This window comes from Lissotriton vulgaris, chromosome 4_1, assembly GCF_964263255.1.
Source record: "Lissotriton vulgaris chromosome 4_1, aLisVul1.2, whole genome shotgun sequence".
Lineage (NCBI taxonomy): Eukaryota > Metazoa > Chordata > Amphibia > Caudata > Salamandridae > Lissotriton > Lissotriton vulgaris.
Window position 1 is genome coordinate 1850737206 of NC_141691.1, and position 27113 is coordinate 1850764318.

The 27113-nt window shown below is 49.1% G+C and overlaps 1 protein-coding gene across 2 annotated transcripts in view; it reads right to left on the reverse strand.

The window, feature by feature from the left end:
• TAF2 (TATA-box binding protein associated factor 2) overlaps nucleotides 1-27113 on the reverse strand; it is a 765870-nt gene that overhangs the window by 439810 nt on the left and 298947 nt on the right. For both annotated transcript variants that reach the window (XM_086966160.1, XM_086966159.1), the window contains exon 14: nucleotides 14773-14882. In XM_086966160.1, coding sequence (XP_086822286.1) covers nucleotides 14773-14882 — 110 coding nt within the window. The remainder of the gene's footprint in view (nucleotides 1-14772; nucleotides 14883-27113) is intronic.

Consider the following 27113-nt stretch of genomic DNA (forward strand, 5'->3'; position numbering starts at 1 on the left):
AGCCGGTCCATCAGCGTGACTGGAGACTCAAGGAGCAGGGCGTTACAATAGTCAAGGCGACTGAGTATTGTGCACCTGACTATCGACGCCCGGGCTTGTGCAGGGAGGAGTGGCATGATTTTACGCAGGGAGCGTAGCAGGGCTGTGCAGATCCCCACTGTTTTTGCTACCTGGGTTTCCATACTCAGCTTGTTATTGAGCATGGCTCCCAGGTTGCGGACCGAGGAGACTGGCAGAGGTTTATCCCTAGTCTCAGGTGGCCAGAATTCACTCGGAAACTGGCGGGGTATGTTGGTGCCCGCACAGAACAGAACCTCTGTTTTGGAGGAGTTGAATTGGAGGGAGTTTCTGTGGAGCCACCCAGCCGTCTCTCTTAAACAGTCGTGGAAGGTGGTTAAAGGAATGGAGTCTTCTCCTTCCCAAGAGAGAATGAGCTGCGTGTCATCAGCGTAGTTGATCGTTTTTATCCCAAAAGACTTAATTAACGTGATCAGCGGGATGAGGTACACGTTAAAAAGAATGGGGCTGATGGAGGAACCCTGGGGAACTCCCTGAGGCACCGGTGCGAAGGTGGATTGGAATGGGGGGAGGGAGACAGCCTGTCTCCTGTCCCACAGGTAGGAGTGAAACCAGAGCAGCGCTGTGCCATCCACACCTGCCTCACCTAGTCTCTGCAGCAGCGTGCTGTGGTTGACCGTATCGAATGCGGCAGACAGGTCCAGCAGTATCAGTGCTACTGGCTGGCCCCTGTCTGCACGCATGCGAAGGTCTTCCATGGCTGTCAAGACCGCTGTTTCGGTGCCGTGGGCGGGACGGAATCCGAACTGATGATCGTCTAGAAAGTTGTTCTGTTCTAGGTGACAGGAGAGGCAAGAACTGACCCATCGTTCAGCGACTTTCGCCGGAAATGGTAATAGGGAGATGGGTGAACCTTTTAGATGATGAGGTGATTGGCAGGCACTTATCTGGGCACACTACATTATTTATTTATTTATTTATTTTTAAGGTTTTATATAGCGCGAACAAGATCTTTGCAGATATCAGAGCGCTTTACAGAAACAGTAGGTAGGGTAAACAAAACTCTTGAAACAATATAAAATTCAGTAGTCAGTGAGTTGCAAAATAGGGTAGCAATCACACAAGAGTATGCAGACTAATAACAATCAAGAAACAATAATATGGTAGCAGTACAATGTCTAATCGGGTAAGATTATAGCACCCCAGAGGGTGAGTAAACACAATGTGAAAGCAGAGTAGTAGTCAGTAATGGGTGCGTTGCAAGTTAGTGAGGCACTCAAGTCATAGTGTACAACCCAATAGCCAAGTTGGAAACCAATAATATAGCATCCGTGCGATGATTTAGATCCGAAAGCAGTCAAAAAAGAGACTCGCATAGGTAAGCAATCAGAAGGCCGATAATGTAGGAGCCAAGTACTGTCATTGTTCCAGTATCAATAGTATTCAGGTGAATTTAGCCTGAAGGATGGCCTTCACCTCTTTCTTGAAGAGTACAGTGGAAGGGATAAGCCTAGTTTCTGGCGGGAGTGCATTCCAGATCCTAGGCGCCATTCCTGAGAAGGAGCGTTTGTATGTTTTTTCCTTCCGGAATCTCCGTGGTTTCAGGAGGAGGGTTTTTGTGCTTCTGTTGGATCTTGAGCCTCCTGAAATGGTCAGCTTTTCAGTGAGGTAGTTGGATGACTTGTGGTGTATAGCCGAGTGCGTCATACAGGCAATTTTCAGCTGAATTCTGGCTTCAATAGGCAGCCAGTTTAGGGCTTTTAAGTCAGGGGATATATGCAAGTGTTTTCTTGAGCCAGTGATGAGTCTCGCGGCCGCGTTCAGGGAGGCTCTTAGGGGAGTCGTTGTTGTAAGGGGGAGCCCGCTGAGAGCCGCAATACCGTAGTCTATCCGAGGAATGACTAAGGCTTGAACAACAGTTTGGAAGTCCTTGGGTGGAAGAAAGGGTTTGAGTTTTCTCAGCGTGTTGATTTGGAAGTTGGCTCCTTTAGTTGCTTTGCTAATATGCTGCTGCATGTCGAGATTGCAGTCCAGTGTGATGCCAAGGGATTTCGCGGAGTCCACGATGGTGGGCTGGACATTGAGTGCGGTTAGATGATTGAGCCATGTTTGGGTGATGGCCTTTTTCGTAGGAGGAGAGATCAGAAGGAACTCAGTTTTCAGAGCATTTAGTTTGAGGTGATTGTCGGCCACTATTCAAAGAAGGTGCACACAGTTCCCCTGGGAAGTAAAACAAATATGGAAGAGTGATATTCCTTCCTCTCTCCAGGTGTGGTTGTTTTTGAGGGAACAAGGGCAGATGTCCCTTGTCGGAACTAGGGATGCCTCACACAATAGGTTGGTTCAACGGCTACTGTCATATCACCAGCCAATTGCCTCGTGTCATCATCGGCTTCCTGCTCCTACGTCAAGCCGGCGCTGCAATGCCTGACGGGTAGCACTGGGTGCTACACTTTTACGGAGATCTTTTGTTCCAGGCCGTTTAAATGAGTGGGTGTGAGGGGCCCCAGTTGTGAAGAAGTGAGCGTGAGGTGGGGTGTATTAAAAAAGGTTAGTATAGTCTACTCAAGTCCCTTTATTCATGTAGCTATCTACCTTAATTAAAATTAAGAGGGGTATGGGGACTCAGCCAAACTATGGGTGGGAGACCCGTTCAACCCTCATTAGTGCTAAGGTCAACATGTTTCATGCCTTGGTGGCAATTCGTCAGGACCTAAAGGTTGCTCATAAACTTGAAAAAGAGCCCAGGTTGGGTTGCGAAGTGTAGCAGATACTACCTGAAGGGTCAGAGACTGGAACAGGAAGAGTTCCTGTGGTGGAATCCGCCCCTCAGTAGCTGTAGACGGTCCCCATAGTCTGCTTGGGTGGGACCTATGCTATCAACTAACAATCTGTGCGGCGTGGAGACCAAGTATCTACACCTACGCCCACCGGACCGGCGTTCGGTCGCAAAGCAGCTAGTCGAGTAGTGAAAGCTTCTGGCGTCCATGATTGTCGGCCAGCCAAGCTTGGGTCTTTCTTAGTGTGGTATTCAACAGTTTGATGTCTTCAGGGGATTGAAGCTTGAGGTAGAGCTGAGTGTCATCGGCGTACATATGGAAGTGTACCTTTGAAGATTGAAGCAAGGTGGTGAGTGGTTCCATGACGAGGTTGAACAGTGTGGGGGATAGGGAGGAACCTTGTGGGACGCCTAGTGTTACTGGCACACGCGAGGACAGAGCGTTGTTGATCTTGAACTTCTGAGACCGGTTGTGCAGAAAGGATGTGAACCATTTGAGAACAGTCCCGGATATGCCCATTCTGGTGTTTAGGAGCTCCAGTAGTTTCTTGTGTTTGACCGTATCAAATGCTGAGGAGAGGTCAAGAAGGATGAGGAGGCAAGACTCATTGTGATCAAGGATTTGGAGGGCGTCATCAATTATGTGTGTCATGGCCGTTTCCGTGCTATGCTTTGCTCTGAATCCTGATTGGTGAGAGTTGAGGAGCTCAAACTGCTCAATGTGTTTTGTCAGTTGGAGTTGTACGCATTTTTCTAACAGTTTTACCAGAGTGGGGATATTGGTGATAGGACGATAGTTGTTTAGGTCGGTCGGGTCAGCTGTGGGTTTCTTGAGTATAGGCGTGACTTGCCCAATCTTGAGAGAGTCTGGGATGAGCCCTTGTTGCAAGGAACAGTTGATGATTTTAGTCCAGAGTGGGAGGAGCAGGGGGGTGAGGACTTTAACAGAATTGGCAGGTAGGGGGTCTGTGTGGTGATTGGCGGGTTTCAAGTTGACAAGCAGCTTGTGAATTGATTCTTCAGAATAGGTGTCGAAGGACGACCATGAAGCGTTGTTTTTAGGTTGAGTGTTAGTTATGCATATGGAGCCGGAGTATCGACTTACATCCTTGAGGAGATCACTTCTTATAGTGTCGTTCTTTTGCTTGAAAGAGCAGAAAAGTCTTCACAACTTGGAATAGCCTTTGTTGAGTTGTTAGGTTGTGGAGGTTGCGTTTTGGTTTGGGTTTTGACTAACTCGAACAGTTTTTTAGGTCGGTTTTTAGCTTGATCCAGCTGTTGGCTAAAGAAGACTGATTTTGAGCGTTTGATTTTTCTGAAGTAAGCGTTTCTCTTACTCTTAAGCGCTCTAAGGTGCAGTGCTGAGGGGTCAGATCTCCACGAGCGCTCAGCCATGCACATAGCACGTCTGTCTTCATTGAGGCTGCCATCGTACCATGGGTTCGAATTCTTGGTGGCTACTCTCTTCAGTTGCAGGGGTGCGGCTTCATTGATTATGGCAGACATGGTGTCTAGGTAGTGGTCCGTCAATGAGTGCACATCAGAGACGCCCATCGGGGGAAGGAGGAGACTGCCTGTGTGTGCAGGCAAGGAGTTTGGGTTGAGATTCTTCATGTCCCTCTTCCAAATCTTGGTTTTGGCAGGTTGAGCTGGGTTAAGTTTGACCTTTTCGTTGATGAAGAAGGTGATGATGTGGTGGTCTGACCAGTCACATGGTTCGATTGCCACCAGCTGGGTAGAGTCTTCTTTGGCGATGATAAGGTCAAGGTTAGAGCCTTTTTCATGTGTTGGACCGTTGCAGATTTGGGTGAGGTCAAGCGCGTTGAGGAAACTCTTAAGGCTCTTCACCACTGCGTCTTTCTGGTCGTTCCAGTGGAGGTTGAAGTCTCCCAGGTAAATTTGATTGAGCTGTCGACCGGCGTTGGTGGATATCGTGTCCATTAGTTGTTGGGAGAAGGGGAAGTTGTCCCCGGGTGGGTGGTAAATAACATGTAGGGAGCACACAGGTTTGCCCTCACTAGTAATATCAAGGCAGATGAGTTCACAGGAGGAGAGGGAGGGGGAGGGGCCTTCAGTGATAGCGAGGTTGCTCCTGTAGATGCATGCGATTCCCCCACCCGTCTTGCCATTCCTGTCGAGTCTAATAATGAGATAGTTCGGGGGGACTAATATGTCCATTATAGGTGTGGATGCTTCAGTTAGCCACGTTTCAGTCAGAATGGCTAGGTCAAGGTCCCTTGATAAGATGAGATCCGCGATGCCAGGGGAGTGTCTCCGGGCCGATCTGCAGTTGAGCAGGATACACTTTAGTCTAGGGGTGAGGAGAGTGGGTGAATGTTCTAAGGAGAGGGAGATTTTTTTGAGATTACAGGGGACAGAGCTTCTGTTGCTCAGTGTGGGGGGTCTGAGGGGATTTGTGGGAATCGTGGGTATGGGGAGGTGTGTGGTGGGTGGGCGTTTTGTGGGACCTGGGCCATATGAGCAGAGTAGATTGTGTAAGTCTCGGCCCGAGAGGGGGTTTGGGGTGCGACGGGAAAGGCCGGTGGCCTTGCGATCAGGGATAGAGGGCCAGCGCGGGTAGAGATGCGTGGAATGGTTTGAGGGGCGAGTGGAGTCCTTGTTGGGCGGGGAAGTGTAGGGTAGGGGGTGCCTGGGGTGTGTGAGAAGAAGTTCTTTGATGGTATGGAGCTCTTCTTTGACTTGTAGGAGGGTGGAGATGATCATGTCCAGAGTTGGGTTGGGGATGGAATTGGAAGTGAGAGCAGTGGGTGCGTGTTTGAGTAAGGTAATGGGGTTGGCACTGGATCGAATGGGGCAGGAAGTGCGCGCGATGGAGCAAGGCTCTGAGGTCCTAGTAGGTGGGGTAGCATTCGATGGAAGAGAGAGTTTGTGAGCCGGGGGCGAGGATGAGGACAGGGGGAGGTTGATAGTGTGGGTGATGGCGCTTGTGGAATGCGGCGCAAGTGAGTTGAGGGATGAGTGTAGGCTGGAGAAGGAAGTAGTGACAATAGGATGGTGGGGGCTAAGAATGGGAGGGGATAGAGGATAAGGGGTTAGGTTGAGAGAGGTGGTGTGTTCCGTGAGTCTGGCCGATAGAGTGGGGTAGTGGGGAGTGGGGGGGGAGAAAGGGTGAGGGTTGGTCATGTCGTGGGACGTGGGAGATATGCTCAAGGCGGTGGGGGTGGGTTCTGCGGATGGGTGATTGATTACAGAAGGATCTGCGACGTTCGCAGGGGTCGTGTGGTGGGGGGTGAGGAGGGTGGGGGTAAAGGGAATGAACGCGGGGGGGTGATCTTCGCCAGTGCATGGGGGAATTTGGGAAATATGAACGGGTGGTATGATTTGGGCAGTATGATAGGGTGGGTGACTGGTTACCGCGCAGGGGGGAGGGGAGAGGTGTGAGATGTTCCTCTGCTGTGATGGTGTGCGGCTGGTGTATATGGGGGAGAGGTCTATGTCTGTGATTGAGAGGTGTGGGGTACCTACAGTAGGTGAGTGAGTGACTAAGGTGCTGGGGGTAGAGGAGAGGTGCGAGTCGTTTTGGGGCTGACCTATGTTAGACGGGTTGTGATTGAAGGCTGTGTAGTCAGGGCTGAGAGGGCTGGGGGTGCTATGAGTGGGGGTCCGTGGATTGGAGAGGTGCTGTTTGAAGGTGGGGAACAGGTTGTCTAGTAGTTCCAGGTTCCTGTCTGAGGATTGAATTAGGACAATCCCGTTATTGTAGATAGTGATGGTGGTTCTGCCTGGGAAGAGTTGAGATGGTGTGATGGAGAGTGTTAAGCCATGAGCGGATTTCCTGGTAGAGGAGACGGTGAGTAAGGTGCGGAACGCTTTTCTCCATTGGGCTCTTCGTGTGGTGTGGAAGATGATGTCAATATTCATGGATCCATTCACTGATGAGAAGTAGGTGTCGACAAAAGGGGTTTCAGGGTGGATCCTAAGGAAGTTATGTTTAAAGCGCTTAGCGGCTTTTTTGTTGAGTAATGATGGGTAGTTGATTTTATATGTGTGTTTGCCGATGGGATCCATGTTGGGATGGCGGTAAAGGTAGGCGCAGGAGGGTGTACAATAATGATATACAGGAGCCAAATACAAGTGCAAACAACAAATTACAAGTAACGATAGTGACACTGGTGAGCAGACTGAATATATGAGGTAGCAATCAGAATCAAGATGACATTAGTGATCTTAGTGAGCAATCAAAATATATGAGGTAGCAATCGGTGCGACCCAAGAGAAAAGTGAACTGGGTGCATGTTACAAAAGTGAACAAAATACAGGTAAAAATATAATATGATATAGGAGGTAGCATTGACATTAGTGTGCAATCAAAGTATATGAGGTAACAATCAAAGTATATTAGGTAGTATATGAGGTAGCAGTCGGTGCGTCCCAAAGAGAAAGTGAACTGGGTGCAGGTTACAAGGTGTACAAGATACAAATACAAATATAATATAGCAAAACATAGTCTATCTCTATCACAAGTAGTAGTGGAAACATATAGGTATGACCCCAAATATAAGAGGTAGCAGTCTCTGTGTTACATGGGAAAGCGAACAGAGTGCCGGTTACAAAAAGGTATAATACTGCAGAAATGTTTATAATACAGGTAGAGGTATAATCCTGCAAAAGAGACCGACATTCTGTCAAAAGTGAACAAAATACAAGTAAAAATATAGTGTTGCCACAAAAAAGGTAGCCACTCTATCAGGGAAGTGGTAGATACACCTAGGTGTAAACCCACGAATAAACGGTAGCCGGTGTTGAGTTCTTAGTGTAAGTTCAGATAGTGTGAATGAATGAATGATAGCCCAGCTACAATGACTAGTCCAAGATGGCCACCCGAGAGAGAGACTGGGCAAAAAATGGCCGCCCCATATGGGAGAAAGAGACAGTAGTCCTCTTTTTATTTTTGTTGCTTTGTGAGCAGGGAGGGCAGTTTCGCTTTCAGCTAGCCCAGTTTCTAAGTTGCTGTGAGGGAGTCTTATCTTGCAGGAGCCTCGTGGGCATCTGAAGGCACAGGTGATTTATTGCCTTAGTTTCTAGACCCCGCCATTTTGGACAAAGGGTTTTACCATCATAAAAAGCGAGTTCAAGAAAATACCTTTTTTGTCACAAACCCTGTGAAGTAGCTCTCGCGGGTCCTCTGCGGGAAAGTTGAGACACCCTTGTTTCAGCAATTATAGGAGGGAGGGAGGGCATCCACAGCCGCCCGTGGTCTGCAGGTCTCCCCAAGCGAGGCTGATCCCGCGCTAGTCCTGGGATACTCCGGGGGGGGGGGGGGGCCGGGGAGAGGGGGCTTGGGGGGGGGAGTTCCGAAGTTGTCGCCTCGTTCCTCGCTGGTCCCGGCTGTCACCGACGTCCTCTGCTGTCGGTAGGCGGTAGGATTCCTTCTGCTGCGGAGGGAGGGGGTGTTCCGTTGTCCCGCGCTGGTCCCGGTGCTCTGCTGTCCTCTGTTGCCGTCGGGAGGGGGTCCTCTGCTACCGTTGTCGTCGTAGTTGCCTCGACCCTCTTCAGCCTCCGCTTCTGTTCCGGAGCGGGGGAAGGGTCCGGCGCTAGCTCCGCTCTGGTCCCGGTTCTGGTCCTGGCCGCTACAGTTTCGGGGCAGCAGCTCCCAGCGTCACAAGCCGCTTCCAGCCCTCCGACGCCGCTGCAGTATTCCTTCTGCTGCGGGAGGAGGGAGGGGGTGTTCCGTTGTCCCGTGCTGGTCCCTGTGCTCTGCTGTCCTCTGTTGCCGTCGGGAGGGGGTCCTCTGCCGCCGCAGTCGTCGTTGCCTCGACCCTCTACAGCCTCCGCTTCTGTTCCGGAGTGGGGAGAGGGTCCGGTGCTAGCTCCGCTCTGGTCCCGGTTCTGGCTTTGGGGCAGCAGCTACCAGCGTCTCGAGCTCTCCCAGCCCTCCGACGCCTCTGAGCCCCCTCTGCTGTGGTGCTGGCCAGCCGCGACGACGATACACGTAGTCGATGTCATCCAGTACTTTTAGGTTACTCCTAGTTACTCTTGGGTGTTCCTGTTACTCTTGATGATCCAGCGAGCGATTGATGGTTGCTGCTAACAGGGATATACCCGGTTCGGGGATCCCAAGCACGGGGAGCTCCTCCAGGCAGCTCCTACCAGGCGGCCATCTTGCTCATATAGTCACAGCTTCTCTATCTAGAAGGCCATTAACCATCTCAGTTAGGGAGGACCTTGAATCAAGTGTTGGGGTTAGTCAGTCAAATCCCTCTAAGCCATCTAGGCAGCTGTACCGGTTAGTATCACAGAAGGGAGTGTATTGCGGCAGCATAGCCGGTCTAGCATCATATCTCCTTTGTCTCCCCCTCAGTTCAACCCTAGTCCAGTCGCCCCTGCCTCTGCCATGGGTTATAAAATTAGGTGGAAAAAAGAAGGACACTGGAAGTGTTTGGATGGTGGAGTCAAAGGACCTATTAAAACCCGCGCAGATATGTGACACAGTTCTGAGATCTCTGAAACTGACCGTTATACAGTCCCCATTTATGGTCTTAACCGTCTTACCTAGCCAGGGCACCCTTATTACCATAATGATTTTGTTGTGGACGTGGGCCGGGAGTGGTCGATTCCAGTTAAGCCACTTGACAACTTTACCTTTGAGGGAACTAAAGGTTTCTGTCTCTCCTGTCTCCAGGGTGGGTGCTCCCGCTAAAACTACCATATAGCGATTTGTTTCAGGTGGAAGATCAGGCAAACGTGGTCTAGGGGGTCTGAGTGCTTTAGATGGGGAGCTTTGTGTACCATCAACCGTAAGCCCATATGTATTAATGTTACATGGTTGCGGCCCAGATGTATGTTGCGGGGGTGCATTACTACCCTGGTTGGAGTCTTGGTGGGCTACAGGGGGGCCTATGGGGTCGGTGGGAGGATTTTGAGCCTCTTTAACATGTAGGGGGCCAGAAATGGTAGGGGTGATTTGCTGGATACTCGGGCTGTTAGTTTTGTTAGAGTTGGCTAAAATAGTAGCTGTGGCTTTCTCTATAATAGACAATCTCATTTCTATCCTTTCCAATTTGGCCTCTAAGGGGAATACGATCTATTTAAAAAGGGCACCCAAGCTTTCAATAGAAACCTCCCTACTAGGCGGGGATTGAGATCGGTTTATAGGAGGGGGTACTGGATCGTGTTGCAGCTTAGCAGTTTTCGATTTTCTACCAGCTGTCTTGTTATACGACCTTTTGCGTTTAGAAGTGGCCCCTTCCCTAACCCCCTGTAACATTATATTATTAGCGGTATCCTCGAGTTCAGAGACAGTGGATGCATTATTTATATCAAGAACTGAGTAAATTTCAGGGAGTATTTCGTTAACCAAAATGTCCAGGTCCACTGAAGCCTGATTATCGGTTTCAGTAAGGGATACTTGGTTAGCCACAACCGAGGTAGCAATATCAACAGTTTTTTTGGGGTGTTTTGGTGTTAGCTATAGTCCCCAGGGAAGATCTCTTAATGGCCAACAGTTCTTTGAACAAGCGTTTCTCCAGAATATTAATTTCAGTGTCAATAATGGTATTCGCTCTGATGAGAAATTTTTCCATACCTCCGGCTGCAGATCCTCCAGCAAGCGAGGTCTTACTCCTCGTTTCGCGACCAGCCATTATCCCGGTGGAGCGTGCAGATGGTTGAGAAAGAGGTAAGAGGGTGGGCCCGGTCCGGTCAAGACCGGTCACAAACGGGCACGCCCGCAAGCGTCCCGCGTGCGCGTGGGTGGGTGAGACTAAATAGGGGGTGGAGATGGGGAGAGGCGGGGCGGGAAGAGGAGCCAGGTGCGGCCGATCGCTCACGGCAAAGCAGCCTAGCCCTCGCAGTCCCGTTTGCAGCAGTACTCCTCAGCCCCTCATCGCGTTACACCAGGAAAGCCCCGGAGTCAGGAAACAAGCAGCTCCTCAGGGTCCAAAGCCTCGAGCGGCTCCCGCGAGCGGGGACCGCGAGGCGCTATGTAGTGGGGAGAGGCGGGGTGGGAAGAGGAGCCAGGTGCGGCCGGTCGCTCGCCGCAAAGCAGCCTGGCCCTCGCAGTCCCGTTTGCAGCAGTACTCCTCAGCCCCTCGTCGCGTTACACCAGGAAAGACCCGGAGTCAGGAAACAAGCAGCTCCTCAGGGTCCAAAGCCTCGAGCGGCTCCCGCGGAGCGGGGGCCGCGAGGCGCTATGTAGTGGGGATAAGCGGAGCGTGAAGAGGAGCCAGGTGCGGCCGGTCGCTCGCCGCAAAGCAGCCTGGCCCTCGCAGTCCCGTTTGCAGCAGTACTCCTCAGCCCCTCGTCGCGTTACACCAGGAAAGCCCCGGAGTCAGGAAACAAGCAGCTTCTCAGGGTCCAAAGCCTCGAGCGGCAATCCTTGCATTTTACATCATTCCGCAAGATGCTGGCCCTTTCTAAAATAACCAGAAACATGTATTTACATTTGGTACAGACATTCTTTCGGCAGAGAGGTATTTTCAACTTCTGGGAGACTTCGTTTGTGCAAGCTGTAGCAGAAATCATCCTCAGCGAAGGGTATCAGCTTGTCGGTGCCAGCCTAGCCTTACTGGCTTGATTGGGAACACCATAACTGAGGCAAAGAACCTATTCAAAGTACAGAACAACAAGCCTTTTGTCTGGCTAATGTACGTGGGCTGGAGGCCACCTCAAGAATCTCAGACAGGTACTTTTGGTTGTGCTAAGACAACTTAGCTATGGCTAGAAGGGACAGACTGAACAGAGGTGGATTCCATCTACAATGAATTGAACGTATGCAATATTGTCACAATGTTGCACTTATTTTTAAATGCTCACACCACTTTGTGCATCTATAATGGGTGCCCCAAGCTAGACAAAAGCTGCACCTGGAGAGAAGCAATAGACAATATTAGAAAGAAGAACCTCACCAAACTCTTTCTGAAAGTACAGACAGCTGATCTATATCTCCTGTCTGCTTTGACTGAATAAAAGTGGGACCCATTGGCCCACTTCTTGAATCAGTTGCAAGTTCTCTATGACCAAGAAAGGCCGTGGAATAATGAGTAGTGATGTGCAACCAGAGCGTGTCTGACAGCAAGCTTCTCAGAGGTGAGAAGACATTACCTGAATTCACCCCTTCTTGCAAGAGTTGATTGACTGTCCTGAAATGCCTTTAAACAAGCATGGATACCGAGCAAGAGAGAGAACCTGCCAACCATGCAGGAAGAGTGAATGTCCAGGAAGAGTGGGGTGTAGGGTGACCCTTGAGCAGTGGGCCTACAGAAGCAGAGAACTGTAAAGATAGCTTTCTGTGTGGTCAGGTGTCTGTATGCCCCAGACTCTCCAGTGAGATTCCAGTTAGGAATCATGAAACTGTGACATGATTTGGCCTGCTGAGCCTGATCTATGAAGATGTGACGTGACTTGAGATGGTACACCCATATCATAAAACTGCAGCATGGTTAAAGGGTAGCTAGGAAGAGGATTGAGGGATCAAGCAGTGGAGGATCAAGGCAATTCTGGCCCATTCACAGACTATTTGGGTGACAGTCAGTGAACTGAGTAAAAAGACTGTGCACTAAGACAAAAGTACAGGGATAATCTGCCCATGAGCCTAATCAAACCGGACCTGGACAGGGAACAGTCAGACCATAAGGAGATCTGGATCAGGTTCGATAGTGGGACGAGGCGATGACATACGCAAGCACCTGGACACTAAACTGCATAGCGTACATTTTTCTGTGTGAAATATTTAATTCTAGTGTTTATTAAAGTACTTTTCTTCTTCAAAGCCAAGCACTTGTTTGGACAATCCTTTATTATACTAATGTGCATTTCTTTGAGTGCAAGCTTGAGCACCCCAACACCACCTCCATGAGAAGCCTGTAACAACTGCCACCCCGACATCTGAGAGGTAAGTGCTGAAGTGGGTGTAATGAACCCAGTAGTGACACACTAAAAGAGAGCCAGAAACATTCAAGGCAAATGACCACACACCCCGAAGTTGAGGCCCAGTAGCGGCTGCTTGCACCGTGGCCCCACGACATGTGATGCGACACAAACCACTTACCTAAATAAATTACTTTTGCACAAGAGAATCTCCAAAACTTCCCAGGCAAGTCATATGCAGAGCAGGCTATCATCTAAATTTACAAGCATTGCAGGGGCAGCGCCAATACAAGACCATAGACTAAGGAGCATGCCATGCAGAAAACAGCTCAAATGCATGAGATTGTGGTGCCAAGGGCGATTCGCCAAATCTGTGACAAATCTCCCCCAAACCACAGACCAATTTATTTATTTATTTATTTATTTAGTATATTTGTAGAGCGCAAAACCTGTCACCCAGAGGGCATCCTGGCGCTTTGATCAAGAACCATAGACTTTAACAACTCAGGCCATTTATGGAAACAGGTGGGTTTTTAACGCTTTTCTAAAAGGAAGGTAGTCCTTGTGGCTTCTCAGAGAGAGTGGCAGGGAGTTCCAAAGTTTGGCCGCTGCGACACTGAAGGAGCGGCCACCCATCCTCACTCTGTGAAACCTCGGAACTACAAGAAGATGCGCCGAAGAAGAGCGGAGGGGACGCGATGCAGAGTACCATGCAAACATCTTTTGCAAAGGGATGGGGCCCTGTTGGTGAACAGCTTTAAACACAAGACACGCAGCTTTATATTGTACCCGCAGATGAACCGGGAGCCAGTGTAGGTCTCTTAAAGCAAGAGTGGAGGAGCTGGACCTAGGGCGAGAGAGAGCCAGTTTGGCGGCCATGTTTTGCACCCGCTGTAGCTTACCGGTCAGATTTTTTGGGGCCTCCAAAAGAAGCCCATTGCAGTAGTCGAGGCGACTTAATATGGTCCCACGAACTACTTCCGGCCTTGCTTGAGCGGGGAGAAGGGGCAAAACCTTGCGCAGCATGCGCAGCAGCATCATACACGTAGAAGTGGTTTTATTGACGTGTATGTCAAGCTGTAGGTTAGGGCCAAAAATCACCCCCAAATTACGGGCTGATTCCGAAGCCAGTACTGGCTCAAGGAAGGTACTAGGCCAAAAGTTCTCTGGGAGTGCCCGCGGAATCCGGTCGATGGACCAATGGAGTACCTCCGTCTTGGAGCTATTAAATTGTAGGGAATTAGCTCGTAACCAGTCTGCTGTGGCTGCCATGCAGCGATGGAAAGTATCCAGCGAGACCGCATTATTCCCTTCCAAAGAAAAGACCAGCTGGGTGTCATCGGCATAATTAAATGCCGAGACACCGAAAGATTTTATTAGCTGGACTAAGGGACGGAGGTACAAGTTAAAGAGTATAGGGCTGATGGCCGAGCCCTGTGGGACCCCCTGTCCTACACTCCTTGGCTCAGAGCTGAATGGTGGAAGTGAAACCAACTGTTGCCTGCCACCAAGATAGGATGTCAGCCAATCTCTTGCCACCTCAGTGACCCCGCACTCCTCCAGTCTCCTGACAAGGGTCCGATGGCAGACCGTGTCGAACACAGCTGACATGTCGAGCAGCACTAAAAAGGCTGCCCGACCACTGTCGACACGCGAACGAAGATTGTCCAACACGGTCACCAGCGCGGACTCCGTCCCGTGTCCGGGGCGGAAGCCAAACTGGTCCTCATCGAGCCAGCCGATGTTCTCCAGGAAACCTGGATGACCAATCATCATCTCTTAACTAATAACAAACAGGCACCAACAAAATGCTATCAAGCAATTCCTCCCGTCACAGAGATGGCATTTCCATAGTCATACAAATGTACGTCTGCATTATGATACATTATTATACCATCAGAATATGTATCATATAAATGTGAATACCATAACATCTTCCTTTTACTCGAGGATTAAAATATATTGCTCCCTTCCCCAAAATTTCTAATCCCTTCCCAGCACCATCATATGATTAAATGCCATTTAATCTACTTTGCAAATGTCATAATATACACCGTTAAGCTCACAAGTGAAACACATACTGTTAATACCCATAACTAAAATATATAAATAATTAAAACATGAAAAAGGATCCACTTGACCCATACCTTCTGCTCTTCGAATGACATGGTATGTCGTGTTTGAGACTGTTCTCTTCAATCTGCAAGGTGTGGTTGAAAGACCCATCAAGTTCCTGCACAGTTACTTTTAGGGGGCCCTATGGGAAGGACGAGAGGATAATTAAAGAAGTAAAAATTCATGCAACTTCACCACAACTGTCAGGCAACTCTTAAGTACATTAAAACTGTTTTCAAAAACAATTGCGCCAGGGGCAGGACTGCAAGTCTATGAGAAACTACACTGGATTCCCAAATTTGTTTTATGAAGTACGCACAGTTGCACAGGCTTACTGTACAGCATGCTGCTGGACAGCAGCGAGAGGAGCTGCGAATAAGGGGGCAGTATGGGTGCTCAATGTAACAATGCTAATAGGCCTGAAAAGTGGGAAAGGATGCACTAAAACCAAATGAGTCAAATCACAGTTGGGAAATAACATGAAACATGAGATGCTTAAAAAAGTTCCCAAATTAATTAAACAACTGGATACTTTTACCGGTTATGGAATCCTCCAGATGCCCAGAGGGTACAAGAAGTCATGAGTGGAGATATTAAATGAATGTGTATAGCATTAATTATACGACAGATGCTAAATTTCAAAAGTATAGATTATGCACACCACATACATTTAACAGAAACAAAGAAATCAGACTAAGAAGGTGATTTTATATTGAATACATATCATGGGTAAAACAGGCTCCAAGGTTAGCACTTAAGGCACTGGAAATGCACTTCATTCTGTTAGAATTAGGAACCTTTAACCAGGCATATCCTGTTGCAGTCCAGTTGAAAATGGTCAGAATAGTAGTACTTACTGCTATGTCTTTCTACATTGATACGTAGGAGCTATAAACTACACAAATGAGACATTAATAGATACACTCATACACACAAATTAGAGAACACATCATCGTACCCAACACAAAAGCACCCGTTTTAACCTCTACTGAAAAACCAAAAGCCTCTTGAGGAACTATGTGTACCTCAAAAAAAGTCTCCAACTTTAGTACCAATTGGCTTCTGTGGAAGTCCTGTATGATATATCCTAAAAGTGCAGCTACAGATGTAAGTATGCAAGTATGCCATTTATTACAATTGCTCAGTGCATGAGAGGGGTTGTGAGTAGATGTGAGAATGTCTAAGTGGATCTGTGAGTGGGTGTGTGAATGAGTGTATCAGTGTCTGAGTCGGTCTGTTAGTGGGTGTGTGAGTGCCCGAGTAGGTGCCCAAGTGTCTGTGTGGGTGTGTCAGTAGCTGTGTGAGTAACTGAGCCACAACGGAACCATGCCTGCTCCTGTATGCAATAGGAGTCCAAAGTTTTGCATAAAATATATACTCAAGTGGGGTACCTTTTTCTGGTTAGTTAGTAACTGCTACCTTGTTGGGTAAATGTCCAGTGCATAGTCTACACTACATCTGTGTCTTGGACAAAGCGGAAATGTCTCCAGTGACCTTCTGTGCGTTTAGGACCCCACACAGGGCACCCAGTCAGCAGGGTGGCAGACCGAGGGAGAGGGGATCCTGAATGTCACTGTGGTCCCTGCCGGTTCCCCGCCTTCAGCGGGAGCCGGCATTGCTCTCACACACAGGGAGCTGCTAAACATGCAGCTCCCTCTGTGTGACAGCAATCATTTTGTCTGTTTCCAAACAGACGAAAAACTCTGCATCCAGCAAGTGGGAGCGGTTTGAAATGTTTGCTCTGAATTGGCAGGAGCTGTCAAAGTTCCCCACCAAGTCAGAGCAACAGCTATGTCCTGGGGGAGGGCACCCCTGGACAAAGGGAGTCGGCCCTGGGTGGTCCCCAGGGTCATATATGGCTCCAGCAGGGGGGACCACGCAGCTCCCCTCCTTTGTTGTGCACGGGCCGCCCCACAGAAGTAGTGGTCCCCGGGCCATATATGGCCCGGGACGGGGCCCCCTCTCAAAGATAACATGATGTATTTTGCTCCTGGAAGGTGGGGTCCCTTAGGACCCAGGGAGGTCGTTATCCCCAGGACCCAGGGAGGTAGCGGCCACCAGGGCCCAGGGAGGTAGCGGCCACCAGGGCCCAGGGAGGTGGCGGCCACCAGGGCCCAGGGAGGTAGCGGCCACCAGGGCCCAGGGAGGCAGCGATCCCCAGGGCCCAGGGAGGCGGCGATCCCCAGGGTCCAGGGAGGTGCAAGTCCCCAGGGTCCAGGGGGGTGACAGTCCCCAGGGCCCAGGGGGGTGACAGTCCCCTGGGTCCAGGGGGGTGACAGTCCCCAGGGCCCAGGGGGGTGACAGTCCCCAGGGCCCAGGGAGGTGGCAGTCCCCAGGGCCCAGGGAGGTGGAGGGCTCCTGGGCCCAGGGAGGTGGAGGGCTCCTGGGCCCAGGGAGGTGGCGGGCTCCAGGGCCCAGGGAGGTGCGGGGTCCAGGGCCCAGGGAGGTGGCGGGCTCCAGGGCCCAGGGAGGTGGCGGGCTCCAGGGCCCAGGGAGGTGGCGGGCTCCAGCGCCCAGGGAGGTGGCGGGCTCCAGCGCCCAGGGAGGTGGCGGGCTCCAGCGCCCAGGGAGGTGGCATCCCCCAGGGCCCTGGGGATCCACGCAGTCCACTGGCATATTATTCAATGTTGCCCCAGTGAGGTGGTGATCCCTGGGGCATATCAAAGTCCTAGGAGGAGGCATGCGCAGCTCCCCCCGCCTCCAATGTTACTGAAAAGCCCCGGAAATGGTGGTCCCTGGGACTCTGAGGAGTAGGAGCAGTTGGGGGACCGCGCCCCCGTCAACATTAAAATAAAGCCCTAGGGAGGTGGAGGTCCTCAGGGCAAAAAACAGGCCTAGAAGGGGGGCCTGTGCGCCAGGTTTCTGTTATTTTTAAATGCCTGCATTCCCCCGGGGCTATAACGTAAACAAGTGCGGGAGAGCATGCTTGTTTTTTTTTTTATTGTTTTTTTGCTACGGGTTCACAGCTCTTTCGCGATTTTGTGCCAATTATTTTATTTTTAAAGTGCCTTTGTGCCATGGCGGGGTCCCTCTGGGGCCCATGGCCAGGGCTACGGGGTCAGGGTATTCCTATCCTGCCCCCTCTTCTTTAAATGTTTTTCTGGGACTCAAGATGGCTACCAACATTCCTGGTTGAAGTGTTGCCAGCCAATCAGAGGACGAGATTGGGAGGGCTAGCTAAGTCTTCGCACCCCTAGATAGCCAAAGGAAAATGCTACTTACCAGTATGGATCTGTTCTTGTAATGTAGAGATGTAGATCCGCATACTTTTGCATAGATCGCCATCTGGTGTTGGGCTCGAATGTTTGCACTTTGTTATTGTAGAAGTCTTTGTAGTCACGAGATAGGTGACTCCTTCTCTGGTTAGTAGTGCACATGGGCATCGTTTCCATCCTTAGATAGTTTTGACATGAAGGGTGATGATGGAGTTAGTTAGAAATAGAAAGATGTCCACGTGTAATGTATCTAAGTAAGATAGAACTGCAACACATATAGGTGTCCGGGGAGGCGGGTGGGCGTATGCGGATCTACAGCTCTACATGCCTAGAACAGATGCATACTGGTAAGTAGCATGTTCCATTTGAGGCATACGAGCTGTGGATTGCATACTTTTGCATAGACTATACAACAGTTCCCCAGTTAGTTGTGGCTACCTGTATGAGCTGCAGTAGTTTGAAAAAGTGTTCTTAGTACAGCCTGGCCACACTAGCTTGTTGTTTTGCCTGCACATCTGCACAGTAGTGTTTTGTGAAAGCGTGTGGTGTAGACTATGTTGCGGCTTTGCAAATGTCATCCATGGGGATGTTTCCTAAGAATGGCATGGATGCCCCTATTTTGCGTGTGGAATGCGCTTTAGGGTGAATTGATAAGGTACGTTTTGCTTTTTGGTAGCATATTTGAATGCATTTAACGATCTACCTGGCAATTCCAGCTTTTGATATAGGATTGCCCTTATGTGGTGGCCAAAAAGCTACGAAAAGTTTAGTTTTCCTGAAAACATTTTGTCCTTTCAATGTACTAAAGAATAGCTCTTTTGATGTCAAGCGTATGAAGAGCCCGTTCAGCTACCGAGTCTGGTTGAGGGAAAAATACTGGGAGCTCAACAGACTGTTTAAGGTGGAAAGCTGAAACTACTTCAGGTAAGAGTTTAGGGTTTGTCCTAAGAACCACTTTGTTGTGATGGATATGCAAAAAAGGTTCTTGTATGATTATCACCTGGAGTTCACTTACTCTTCTGAGAGATGTGATGGCCACAAGGAAAGCCAGTTTCCATGTAAGGAATTGCAATTCACATTTATGTAAAGGTTCAAATGGGGGACCCATGAGCCTAGTGAGGACAACGTTTAAATTCCATACTGGAGAGGGTAGAATTCTGGGAGGAATTATTCTTTTAAGGCCTTCCATGAATGCTTTGATGGGAGGTACCCTAAACAATAATAAGTGTTGTCTGTTTTGTAAGTAAGCTGCTATAGCTGCAAGATGTAATCGTATAGATGTGTATGCCAGATTATACCTTTCTAGATGCAGGAGATAACAGATAATGTTTTGAGTTGAAGCATCTAGTGGATTGATTGTTTTGGTATTGCAGTAAATAACAAATCTTTTCCATTTAGGTGCATAGCTTGCCGTAGAGGTAGGACGTCTAGTTTCTCTAATGACGTTCATATAGTCTGGTGTGAGATGAAGGTAACAAAACTCTAAGACTTCAGAATCCAGACTGCTAGGTTCAGTTGAGCTGGTTCTGTTTGTCTTATCTCTCCATGGTTCTGTGTGAGAAGCTTTGGAGAGAGGTGCAGTTTTTGGTGCGGAACTACTGAGAATTCTAGCAGTGTCGTGAACCATGGTTGTCTGGCCCATGTTGGAGCAACCAGGATCATTGTGAGAGACTGTTGCTTGAATTTGCGCACCAGTTACGGAACGAGTGGAAGGGGCGGAAAAGCGTACGCCTGACCAGTTCATCCATATCGCATTGCCTTTGAACAATAGGGGTGGATACCAGGAGGCGAAGTTTGGGCATTTTGTGTTTAAATGTGTGGCGAATAGATCTATGTCTTGGTGGCCCCACATTTGAAAAAACGGAAGAAGAACTTGCGGATGAAGTTTCCCATTCGTGAATCTGCTGTTGTTGATGACTGAGCAGATGCGCAATTTGATTGTGTATCCCAGGTAGATGCTCTGATAAAAGGTAAATCTTTTGAGGAATGGCTCATCTCCAAATGCTCTGAGGCGTGATAACTGCAGAGAGTGTGCCACCCCTGTTGCTGTCATGTTGTCTGTCCGGACGAGGACAGCTTTGCCTATGAGATGTTTCTGGAATGACTTTAGGGCGAGAAATATGGCTAGTAACTCCAGGTGTTTGATTTGGAGGAGTTTTTGTTGAGGGATCAACATACCTTGAATGGTGTGGTTCACGAGATGAGCTCCCCAGCCAGTAAGCGACGTGTCTGCTGTTAGTACTACCTGTAGAACCGGGTCTAAGAATGGCCGCCTTTTGGAAAGATTTTGTGTTTTCCACCATTGCAGCGAGCAATATGTGCAGCAGTCTACCAACACCAGATCTGTAAGATGACCTTAAGCTTGGTTTCACTGTTGTGCTAAACATTCATGTAACGGACGCATTTGGAGTCTTGCGTACGGGACAATTAAGATGCAAGAGGCCATCATCCCTATTAATTGCATGAACACTCAAGCTGGTAGCAAGTGTTGCTGTGGAAATTGTGTTATGAGGGCTTGCATACTGGCTATCCTGGCTGGATTGGGGTATGCTAGGGCTTTGGAAGTATCTGTTGTTGCGCCTAGATACTGTTGGGTGTGGGACGGTTGGAGATGTGACTTGGTGAGGTTCATTGTGAATCTTAAGTGCAGCAGATGGATTGTGTAGTGTGTTTGTTATAGACAACTGCTGCATGACTTGGCTTTTAGGAGCCAGTCGTCCAGGTAAGGAAACAGATGAATGTGTGGTCTTCTTAAATGGGCTGCTACCACTGCGAGACATTTTGTGAAGACTCTGGGTGCTCTTGTGATCCCGAATGGAAGGACTTTGAATTGGTAATGTTGTCCGTCCACCATGAACTGTAGGTATTTCCTGTGGGCAGGGTGAATAGGAATGTGGAAGTAGGCGTCCTTGACATCTAGAGTAGCAAGGAAATCGCCTTGTTGGAGCAGTGGGAGGACCTGCTGTAGGAGTGGAGTGGAGTGGTCTGGTGGGGGTGGAGGAAAGTCACTGTTCTGTGGTTGGAGAGTTGCGAGAGTTAGAACCACGTCCTCTGCTTCCGTTGTTATTGCCTCTGAAAGACTCTCTAAATATCCTCTGTCAGGGGAAGTTTGAGTGGGGCTTTTATAAGTGGAAGAAGTGTCTATACCAGTGGTCTTGGAGGCGCCCCTATAAGAGGAGCGACAAAAGGAACCTCTACTAGTTGTTGCTTGTAGAAACCCCACGGATTTGGCTGTATCTGTGTCCTTTTTCATCTTTTCTAAAGATGTCTCCACAGTGGGTCCAAACAAGTATTCCTGATCCAATGGTTGATTGAGGATGGTAGATTGCACCTCTTGCTTAAAGCCCGATATGCGCAGCCATGCATGTCTTCATAATAACAAGCTTGTATTAACTATGCGGAATGCTATATCTGCAGCATCCAGGGCACATTTTATTGGGGTGTACATGATTAACTTTCCCTCTTGTATAAGATCATTTGCTTTGGTCTTGTGCTCATCTGGAAGATGTTGCATGAGTTTTTCGAAGTTTATCATAGTGAGCCCTGCCGTACCTTGCAAGTAAAGCTTGTGAGTTAGCAATGCGCCAGAAGTTTGCTACCTGGGACGCAACCATTTTACCTGATGCATCTAGGAGATTTGATTCTTTGTCTGGCGGAGGGGCATCACCTGTGGTTTGGGTATTGGCCAGTTTGCGGGCATTTGACACTACCAATGAGTCCAGAGGGAGTGGACCTTTGATGTAAGCTGGAAAGCTTGGAGCTGGCTTGTATTTTTCTCAATCCCAGGATTAGGCACCCTAGCCCTGACAGGATCTTTAAAAACCTCAGGGGCTTGTTTAATCATCCCCTTGAGCATAGGGAGAGTGTTTGTAGTTTTTTGTGGCTGGGAGAATGTCTCTAGTAAATAATCCTCCTCTAGAGGGTCTGAAAGGAGTTGAACCCCATGGTAATGTGCAGCTCTATTTATCAGTTGCGCAAATCCTACATTATTATCTGATGGGATGGTCTAGAGGGATATACATCTGGCTCAGGCACATCTGGGACATTGTAGTCATCCCAAGAGTCATGATGTGGGGTACTGTTGGTGTCATCATCAGTATATGTGTGATGTGGGTCTATTCCCTCATCCTCACCCCCTATATCCTCATCATCGTCTTGTGGCGTAGGTGAAAGAGGATGCAGTGGAGAGTGTGCTGGAGAGGGTATAATGTTTGCTGGTTGTGGAGGAGAGAAAGGCCTCATAAGTGAGGTTGATGAGTCTTTTTTATTGGAGGGTATCTCAGGAGTTTCTGATAGCCCAATTTTCCTCTATTTAGGTGGTATGGAGGGGACGTGGCCAGCAATGGGGTCATTATGGAGCGTTTTTTGCTTAGGATCAGGTGAATCTGGACGGAAAAATTCTTTGGACCTGCTGTCTTTTTTGGGCGCCGAGGACTACGGCTCCGAGTGGTGTTTTGGCCTGTCTTCCTTAGCTTTAGGAGGGGTTTTTGTCTCCTTTTGCTTAGGTGGATTTTCGACTCCGAGAACTTCGTTGGTTTTTTCGGCTCCGAAGACTTAGATTGAATTTGCTTCAGTGTCAAAGAGTCTGTTACTTTTGGTTTCGGTTTAGGTGCTTAAGATTCTGGGGTCCGCGGGACCTTGGTTTTATGTTTCGGTGCCGAAGATGGTTTTTCGGCACCGTTCAAGTTCAAGTTCAGAAATTTGTATAGCGCACTACTCACCCAGAGGGTCTCAAGGCGCTTGAGGGAGGTGGAGTGGGGGTACTTTATTTATCGAATATCCAAGTTTTAAGTTGCTTTCTGAAGGAGAGGTGGTTCTGTGTAAGGCGGAGGTGAGTGGGGAGAGAATTCCAGGTTTTGGCCGCTAAGTAGGAGAAGGATCTTCCCCCCATAGTGGATCTGTTGATGCGCGGAATAGCGGCGAGGGCCTGATTGGACGAACGAAGTTGGCGGGTGGGGGAGTAAAAGGAGAGGCGCGTGTTTAGGCAATCCGGTCCTAGGTCGTAGAGGGCTTTGTGTGCGTGGGTGAGGAGTCGGAACGTTATCCTCTTGTTGACGGGGAGCCAGTGGAGGTCTTTCAGGTGACTGGAAATGTGAGCCTGGCGGGGGATGTTTAGTATAAGTCTGGCTGAGGCGTTTTGGATGCGTTGGAGTTTTTTCTGTAGTTTGGCTGTGGTTCCGGCGTAAAGGGTGTTGCCGTAATCCAGTCGGCTTGTGACAAGTGCGTGGGTGACTGTTTTTCTTGTTTCGGTGGGTATCCAGCGGAATATTTTTTTGAGCATGCGTAGGATGTTGAAGCATGATGAGGAAACGGCATTGACTTGTCTGGTCATCGAGAGGGAGGAGTCCAGGATGAAGCCCAGGTTACGTGCGTGGTCCGTTGGTTTGGGTGCGTTTCCCAGGGCCGGTGGCCACCATGAGTCGTCCCAAGCAGAGGGGGATGAGCCTAAGATTAGGACTTCCGTTTTGTCCGAGTTCAGTTTTAGACGGCTGTCCTTCATCCACTCGGCAACATCTTTCATTCCTTCGTGTAAGTTGGTTTTGGCGGTGTTTGGGTCTTTGGTGAGGGAGAGGATCAGCTGGGTGTCGTCGGCGTAGGAGATGATGTTGAGGTTGTGTTGGCGCGCGATGGATGCGAGGGGACTCATGTATACGTTGAAGAGGGTGGGACTGAGTGATGATCCTTGAGGTACGCCGCAGATGACTTCGGTGGCTTCTGATCTAAAAGGGGGGAGGCGTACTCTCTGTGTTCTTCCGGCGAGGAACGAGATGATCCAGTCCAATGCTTTTCCTTGTATTCCGACGTTGCTGAGGCATTGTATGAGGGTGCTATGACAGACTGTGTCGAAGGCTGCGGAGAGGTCAAGTAGGATGAGGGCAACTGTTTCTCCGTTGTCTAGAAGTGTTCGAATGTCGTCTGTTGCTGCGATGAGTGCGGTTTCGGTGCTGTGTTTGGCTCGGAAGCCGGACTGTGAGGGGTCGAGGGATTTGTTGGATTCGAGGAAGGCGGCGAGCTGATTGTTGACGGCTTTCTCAATGACTTTGGCAGGGAATGGGAGGAGCGAGATGGGACGGTAGTTCTTAAGTTCAGTGGGGTCTGCTGTGGGTTTCTTCAGAAGGGCGCTGAGTTCGGCGTGTTTCCAGCTTTCCGGGAAGGTAGCGGAGTTGAGGGAGCAGTTGATGACGTCTCGGAGATGGGGTGCGATGATGGAGTTTGCTTTGTTGAAAATGTGGTGGGGACATGGGTCGGTAGGCGATCCTGAGTGGATGGTGTTCATCAGGCGGATGGTGTCTTCAGTGGTGATTGGGTTCCAGGCGCAAAGGTTGTTAGAGGGGGGATTTGGTTCAGGGGTGGGTGGAGTGGACTGGTCTCCGGACTGGTTTTCAAAGCTGTTATGTATGTCGGCGATTTTGTTGTGGAAGAAAGAGGCTAGGGAGTCGCAGAGGTCTTGGGATGGGGTGATGTTGGTGCCGGCGGTGGGGTTGGTAAATTCTTTGACGATGTTGAATAGTTCCTTGCTGTTGTGGGCGTTGTTGTCAAGTCGATCTTTGAATGCTGATTTCTTGGTGGATCGGATCAGTTGGTGGATTTTGCGAGTGGCGTTCTTGAAGGTGGTCAGGTTGTCAGTGGTTGGGTTTTTTCTCCAGGCTTTCTCGAGGGTACGACAGAACTTCTTGGAGGTCTTAAGGTCATCGTTGAACCAGGGGGCTTTTTTGTTACTTTGCTTGATTTGATGGTTTTTCAAGGGTGCTAGTTCGTCGGCGCTGTGGGTGATCCATTGTGTGAGGTTGGTGGCAGCCTGGTTTGGGTCCGATGATTTGGCAGGAGGGTTTTTGTGGAGCGAAGTGAAGAGCTGGTCGGTGGTAATTTTGTTCCAGTTTCTTCGGGGAATTGGTTGTGGGAGGTTGTGGGTTGTGGTCTTTTTATAGTTGAAGTGAACGCAGCTGTGGTCCGTCCAATGGAGAGCTGTGGTGTGGTTGAAGGAGATGTGCTTGCTGGAGGTGAAGATTGGGTCGAGCGTGTGCCCGGCATTGTGGGTGGGGGTATCAACAAGTTGTATTAGTCCGAGATTGGCCAAGTTGTCCAGGAGGGTGGTGGTGTTGCTGTCATTTTTCTTTTCCAGGTGGAAGTTGAGGTCTCCCAGTAGAATGTAGTCCTCAGATGAGAGGGCGTGTGGGCTGATGAAGTCAGTGATGTCTTCGCTGAATTGAGTGCGGGGTCCTGGTGGTCTGTAGATGAGGGTGCCTCTGAGTGTGGTTTTGGGGTCGGTGTGGATCTGGAAGTGAAGGTGTTCGGCGGCTGCGAGGTTATCGTCTGAACCGTGGTGTGGATGGCTCGATCCTGAGAAGCCTGAAGGCTTTGTGGGCTTCGGAGCCGGGGCTTCTGCAGACTTGTCCCTGTATCAACCCAGACCCGAAGGTGAAGGTGTTACCGGAGCCTTTTGTGTTTTTGGGGCCCGGGCTTAAACGTCAGTACTCACACTCCGTTGACCTGGGGTAATCGTCTGATCTTCTGAGTCCGAATCGTCTGCTTCAGAGAGATTGGCCTGTTCATCTCCTGTCTCTGGTTCCGGATCTTCGGTGCCTGCCTTTAAAATGTCTTCAGGCACCGAAACTGTTGATCTGGACACTTCGTGACGTCGAGCCCTGCGATCACGTATGGTCTTCTTAGACCTGAAAGAGTCACAGGCCTGGCAGTGTCGACTCTCTTGTTCTGGCGAGAAACAAAGGTTGCAGCCCTCGTGGAGATCTGTGTGTGGGAATTTAGCCACACAGTTGCATTTTTTAAATGGAGTTCTTTCCATATGCTGGTTGATGGTACCGATCGGCCAAATGGCCCACGTCGACGACCGGACTCAAAAAGTTCTTTGGAACTGGATACGCGTCGAGAGAGATCACGATCGAAACAATATCGCGATCAGTGAGAGTTTTGCGCGTCGAAGGGGAATCGAAATGACGTCGACCCGGAGTGCAGCAAATTACACCCGAACCTGATGGTGGAAAAAACAATCTAAGGATGGAGTCGATGCCCATGCGCACTACTAACCAGAGGAGAAGTCTCCTATCTCATGACTACAAAGACTTCTACAATAACAAAGTGCAAACATCCGAGCCCAACACCAGATAGAGATATATGCAAAAGTATGCGATCTACAGCTCATATGCCTCGAACTTTTGTTTTCTTTAAATATCTCAAAAACTACTGAATGGGTTTAAACCAAGTTGCCTTCTGAACCAACAGCTATAATTCTGCCAAATTTGGTGCATTTCCGTTCAACGGTTCGGGCTGTAGTGGTGTCCAAAATTCATATGGGAATTAACATGGAAAACACACTTTTTTGATGCCTCCTTTTCCTAGGCCCCACTTGATGGATCACCTTGAAACTTTCCATGCACAACAAGACCCAATTTGACACTTGTTTTGGGTGAATATTCGTCAAATGGCTCTAAAGATATAGGCAAGTCAAAAAAAATGCTTTCCCTATGGAAACTAGGTCCTAACTACCTACTGGCAAGACACAGACACACACACACACTTCAGCTCCTAACATGCCCTATGGGGGATGAAGACATCAACACTGGTGGAACACCCAGTGAAAAATATGCAACTCAGAGAAAATAATAAAATTAAGACACTCATTCAATCTGTAAATGTGCAGCTAATCCCTCTATTCCATAGCCCATCACAGATTAAATGGAGAAGATGCGTGTCAGACATGGCACCCTTGATCACATGACAACCAAGCAAACCAGGCTGTGTGAAGTAGAGTTACAACATAAATGACAAAGTTTGAAAACGGTGTGGGTGATTGCAATCCTGGAGTGGAGGTAATGTGCCCAGTATACATAATAAATCTGCAAAGAACATAAATACATGACAACAGTTAAAGTGGAGGAAAACACAACACACATAATTCAAGGTATTGATAAACTGAATTGAAAACCCTACCTACCGAAGGAGTAACAAGTATGCAGGGATTTCAATAACAAAAGAGTAGTGTTCCAAGGCAGAGACTGATATTAAGAGAGATGCCCAAACTACTAACAGACCCAAGTGGGCAGTCACCTATTTCAAAAAAATCTGAGCTCCAGAAGGTGATACATGTGAAGGAAATAAATGAATGTACAGAGAGATATGAAAAAAGGAATAACAAATAA